The 5,744-nt window shown below is 46.2% G+C and overlaps 1 protein-coding gene across 1 annotated transcript; it reads right to left on the reverse strand.

Moving 5' to 3' along the window:
- Positions 1-4,978: 4,978 nt before the first annotated feature.
- Positions 4,979-5,524, reverse strand: LOC122050413 (RING-H2 finger protein ATL32-like). The gene has a single exon (XM_042611317.1). It carries the CDS (start codon positions 5,522-5,524, stop codon positions 4,979-4,981), a length of 546 nt encoding a protein of 181 aa, XP_042467251.1.
- Between the last annotated feature and the right edge of the window lie 220 nt (positions 5,525-5,744).

Below are 5,744 nucleotides of genomic sequence, written 5' to 3' on the forward strand. Positions count from 1 at the left end.
GCCGGGATCCCCTTTAAGTTGAGATTATGTTCAAGTATATATGTAAGAAGAAATGGTTTTAAAGATCATGAGACATACACATGTTTTTCGGATACATGTTTTTCAAAATCATATTGCATATACCTTATGATGATTTATGATATGCCATGGTTAGATATGATTATGTTATGTTCCATGATATGTCCATGTGTAGGATATGCCATGACTCCTTATGACGATATACCATGATTAGATACGATTATGTTATGCTTCATGCTATGCTTTACGCTATGATATGCCATGACTAGTTATGATTTCTTCATGTTGCATGATATGCTTAAAAGAGTATGTTACATTATGTCATGACTAGTTGAAATGATGCCATGTTGAGACATTCTTTGATTATACTATGATTTTCGGTTTTAGTGAGTAGGAAAGGAACTTACTGAGCCATGAGTGCTCACAGCTTACTGTCCTTGTACCACAGATAAAGGAAAAAGCTGGATGAGCTAGAGGAGCAGCAGGAGAGGCAAGGAGATGTGTGTGACAGTGGCTTGGTAACCAAATAAGAACCTGCTTTAAAAACTTTTAAAGAACTACGCTTTGGTATCTTGAATTGTAGTACCGTATGTGTGACTTGATGTTATGTTTCTACTAATTTTGATATCATGTTATTGAGGCCATGATAGTGTAGTTCGGATTTGATGAAAAGGAAAACAAAAGAAAAGTTTTTATTAAACTAAGAAAAGTATTTTAAGTCTTCCGTTGTTTTAAAAAGAAAAATTTGTACATAGAGTATCGTAGCCCCGTCCCTTAGGGTTAGCAGGGAGGGCGGGCGTTACAACCGACCGGGAGGTCGTTGGTCGTGAGAGCAAGTTCACTTATAACTTGCGCTGGGGCGAGAGTCTGGAATCCTGACCGAGAGGTCGTCTAGAGGCTTAACCAGTAATTAATCTGGAGACCTGACCAGGAATTGATTTGGAGGTCTGACCAGGACTTGATTTGGAGACCTGACCATGAATTGATTTGGAGGTCTGACCAGGACTTGATCTGGAGGGCTGACCAGTACTTGATCTAGAGACCTGACCCGGAATTGATCTGGAGGTCTGATCAGGACTTGATCTAAAGGCCTGACTAAGAATTAGTTTGGAAGCTAGATCGTGAATTGGTCTGGAAGCCCGACCAAGAGATCATTAGCGATGCTCCGATCCGAGATTGGTAGTGATACTCTGGTCCGAGACCAGTGGCGATAGCTCGACCTCGAATGAAGGAGGGAAAGCCCTGAAATCCATAGAAGTGGAACCCGTAGCAATACGAGGGAGGAGAACCTTTATTATACCTGATCGCAGAGTGGTGTCGACCGAATGAGGATCTGTCTTGATCCCTCAACTCCAAAATGCCCGTGAAGTCAAGGAGAGAAATAGTGTGGATCCCGTGACTCCCAAATGTTCGCGGAGTCAGGGAGAGAATAATCCTGATCGTCAAAGGAAGTGAATCCCATAGCCATATAAGGGAGTAGGGTCCGTAGCATTAAAAGGAAGCATAGCACCGTGAGTAAAAGGAGTAGAGCTTGTAGATGTAAAAGAATGCAAGAGGATATAACAATAATAGATGTAGAGAATATAACAATAATAGAGTGCAGTGCCTATGATGAAGGGTGCAGAGGCTAAAGTAGTAAGAGGATGCAGAACACTATAGTTAAGGGTGTAGAGCCTGTAGTAGTAAGAGGATGCAGAGCCCCATAGTGAAGGGTGCAGAGCCTGTAGGACACCTGATTGGGGAGCTGGGCCCCTAGTCCCTGATCGGAGAGCAAGGCCCCTAACTTGTAATCAAAGAGCGAGGTCCCTAGATCCTGATCGGGAAGTTGTACTACGAGTCACTGATTGGGAAGTTGTGTCCCTAGTGTATGAGTGGAGAGCTGTGCCCCTAATGTCTGATCGGGGAGCTGGTCCCCTAGTGTCCGATCATAAATCGAAGACCCTAGTCTTTGATCCAAGAACTAGGATCTTACTCTCTTATCAGGGAGCTATAGCAGCCCCTATAATCGTAAAAAGGGAGCAGTGCCTGTAACGTACCTGATCGGGGAGCCGTGCCAACCAGCTAAGGGTTTGTCTCGATCCCTTGACTTCCGAATACCCGTAGAGTCAGGGAAAAAATATAATGGAAAAACTAACCTATCGGCAGCTGAAGCTCCAACTCAACTTTTTAACTCCTGAATACCCGTGGAGTGAGGGTAGAAGATAATATGTTCGTCAGGATCCTCCGAGACTGTGATGATGGAAGAGAACCTCCCTACGTCGTCCATCTTCACGTTCTAGAACAGGTGGAGAAGATTCCCACAGACGGCGCCATATTGATCCTGTCCGGAATCTGAGTTAGATGGACCACGGGGTGAGGTGGATGGAATGTTGACCGAATCACGATGTCCCGGAGGGGGGTATGCTGAGATGACTTCTATGTTGACCAAGTCGTCAGAAGTCCTCCGACGCTTAACGCTACCTACAACCAGCAACCGGATCAGCCCAATCACTGGTACCCTGAGACTCGAGACGGATCTAACGAATATATAAGTAACAGACTAGTACTTCAATAATCAAATGAAGGGAGAGTGAGTACTAAAAACGTACCCTGCCCAGGGGCACCTTCGGATGAGATGCTGGTCGAGTTGTCATGACCCGAAAGAGCAGATGACGCCGAGCCGGATGAAGAGCTGAATCTGACGACGCGAAACCGGATGCGGTGGCACGAAATCGAATGCGACATCGACACGCAGGTCGAGCTATGACATCGGCATGCAGCCCGAGATAAGACATCGACACGTAGGCCGAGATAAGACATCGACATGTAGGTCAGGATACAATGGCGGCACGAAGGACGGAACAAGATATCGGCAAGAAGGCCAAGATAGGGCACACAATCCAGGATCTAACACACAGGTCGGGCGATGCAAAGACCGGAACATAGCCACGACTCAAGGGCCGGAACACAACCATGACACAGGCTCAAAACAACGGTGGCCCGAGGGTCTGATCAGTGCTGAAAACATACGTCAACATGGATCGGATACCGAATCAGCGTAGGCAATGTATGACCGTGCGGATCGAAGGTGCGACGGTGGGGGTGACGGCTGCGGCTCGGAGGCCGTCTGCAACGATGGGACCTGGCTGCGGCTTGGGGTAGGTTTTGTGCTGTCACGGTTGATGGAGAGAAGGGCACCAGTAAGGAGGGAGAGGGAGGCTGTCGGCGAAGGAGGTGAGGCGAGGAGCAGAGGTTGGCTGCTGGATACGATGGTGGCTCGGCTGTAACCATTGTCGTCGCTGTCGGGTCAAACGGAGAGGAGGAACAACACTAGTCGCAGTGTGGAAAGGAGCCTAGGCGACGCCCGTGGGAAGCGATGCCTGGTGACAGCGTGCATGGTTGTGGCTTCGCCGGAGGCGGCGAGGGAGGCGACGCGATGGTGTTGGTGTGGAGGGGTAAAGGAAATGGGGCAGCAAGGCAACGCTGCTCGCAGGAGAGAAGAGAGGAGGAGTGGAGATGTGGCTGTCGGCAACATGATGGGCCATGTCGGAGGCCTTCCATCGGCCACAGCGGCGGCGGCGTCCGCGAGGTTTTGGCGGAGGCAGGGATGAAGGGGAACAACCCCCTCTCTCGGCGACGGAGGAGCAAAAAGATCCAGCCTCAGATGTCGCCGGCGTCGAAGGCGACGAAGGCGGCACGGTGGCGGAATACCTGCTGTGGCAGCGGAGCAAGACACGGAGGAGAAGCGGGAGAGGGTTATGTATTAGATTTCCAGCGAGGTGAGGGAGAGAGGAGCTACCGGTGTCGGAGGTGGTGGCGAGAGAGGGAGAAGAAGCTCCCCCTATTGGCGGCGGAGCAAAAATCCAGAAGAGCCTCCTCAAATAATGCCTCATCTCCCCCTTTAATGCCCTAAACAGTGTCTTGACAAAAATACCCCTCCCTCTCCTCATAATTCCCCCTTTGCCCTTAAACCTATATCCGTATCAATTTACTATGCTAAACTGTTCAATGAAATACTTTGGTTTTTTGATCAACAAGTGGGGAGACCCCTGCAAGAAGAATAGACAATAATGTTCTTTGATTTACCAAGGCCCGAATGGTGCTGTTTGCCATGAGAATGAATTAAACAAAAGTTAGTTCCTACAAAGGCAAGCCACCTTTGAATTACCAATTTCAAAGTACATTCTTGATTTTCATTACTATGTTCAACCATTCCTCGTATATTCGAGATTCATTTAGAAGATGCATGTCAACTCTAGAAGGAAAGTGAGGTTTAAAATTTTAGAATGATGCTTCCTTTCTTTTCTTCGTGGTGAAGCTTACACAAGCACCCCTAACAGGCAGTCTGTCATTTATCAAAGACATTTATCAGAGAGTAGGGAAACAAAAGAATTTCTGTCAACATTCTTGGTTAGATACAAAAACTTTCTCATCCTCGGTTAACTGAACATGCCATCTCCAACATCTCAACAGACAGTACTGGTTTATTTCATAAAGCAACACATTCAATTTTTAAAATTGTGCTAAACCAGTCAGTTAATGTTCCTACAACTAGTATTTTGTCTGTGCTATGCATTTATCCAGCTTTTCCTACTTATTTGGTCCTCTTCTTGTTTCTAGAGAATCTGGATCCGTGGTGAACACTCCAATTGACTATTAGTTTGGAGTTTCATCTGACATATAACCTGTACTCTTTTATATGTATGTTTATATCAATCTTGCTTACCTAAGTAGTTTGGTTCTGAAAAATCCAGTGATGTTAGCATCATGTATTGCAGAATAAGTAATTTCATTCCTCTGGTTCTTAACCTTGAAGATGAAATGACTTGTTAAGAAAGTATGAACTATTTTTTTTCTTCCTTGGATGTCTCTGTTTTTGATTGATACACTGGTGCTCCAACAGGTGAGGCCAATGTGTTGACAAAAACCATCACCTACAGAAGCCCATCAATTGGCTCCCAACCTTGATGCTCGATTGTTCTTACGTTCGAGCTAAATCTAAAGAGTGGTAACCAAGAGATCTCTCTGGTTCCATCTGTGTCGTCATTGTAACAGAAGCAACATACTCAACGTCATATAAAACATTTGTTCTGCATAATGGGCAGGTTGAATTCATTTGGAGCCAAGTATCACTGCAGGAGACATGGAACACATGTTCACAATTAGGTAGCCGTCTAAGATACTCCTCTTCCCGGAACTGGAATAAGCATATGGCACACTCGTTGATTTCCCTACCGCACTCATCTCTGATGTGCTCATTGTACTGGAATGATGGCATAGAACGGATTACAGCAGATGCCAGACCTCCTCGACTAGGCTGGCTCAATGATTCTGGATCAGTATGGGGTTCACCCCTAAGCGGAATTGTCCTGGGCTGTCTGCTAGATGCTGCTTGATTCGACCGAAAGCACCTTTGCTTTATGATCATACAGCAAATACATGAGAAGAAGCCAACTACAGCTACTGCAAAGATGTAGTAGAAGTGCTCCTTGCAACTTGGCCCATCTAGAGCTGTGCAGATTGTCATTTTGGTTACTTGGTAGCTGCTCAGAGAGAGGATTTCTAGTTGTCATGGGTTTGCCTTTAAGGAGGATGCTGCGGATCAGAATTAATCAAGATCATGATGTCGATGTCACCAATGAGGAGGCGGACTAATTGATGAGATGGTAAAAAAATTTGGTGGACAGGTGGATCTTTGACAATCACCCCTACCCTTGGATTCTATTGGTTAAGGAGTCTGAATACTC

The sequence above is a fragment of the Zingiber officinale genome, chromosome 3A, assembly GCF_018446385.1.
Source record: "Zingiber officinale cultivar Zhangliang chromosome 3A, Zo_v1.1, whole genome shotgun sequence".
In the NCBI taxonomy this organism is placed as follows: Eukaryota; Viridiplantae; Streptophyta; class Magnoliopsida; order Zingiberales; family Zingiberaceae; genus Zingiber; species Zingiber officinale.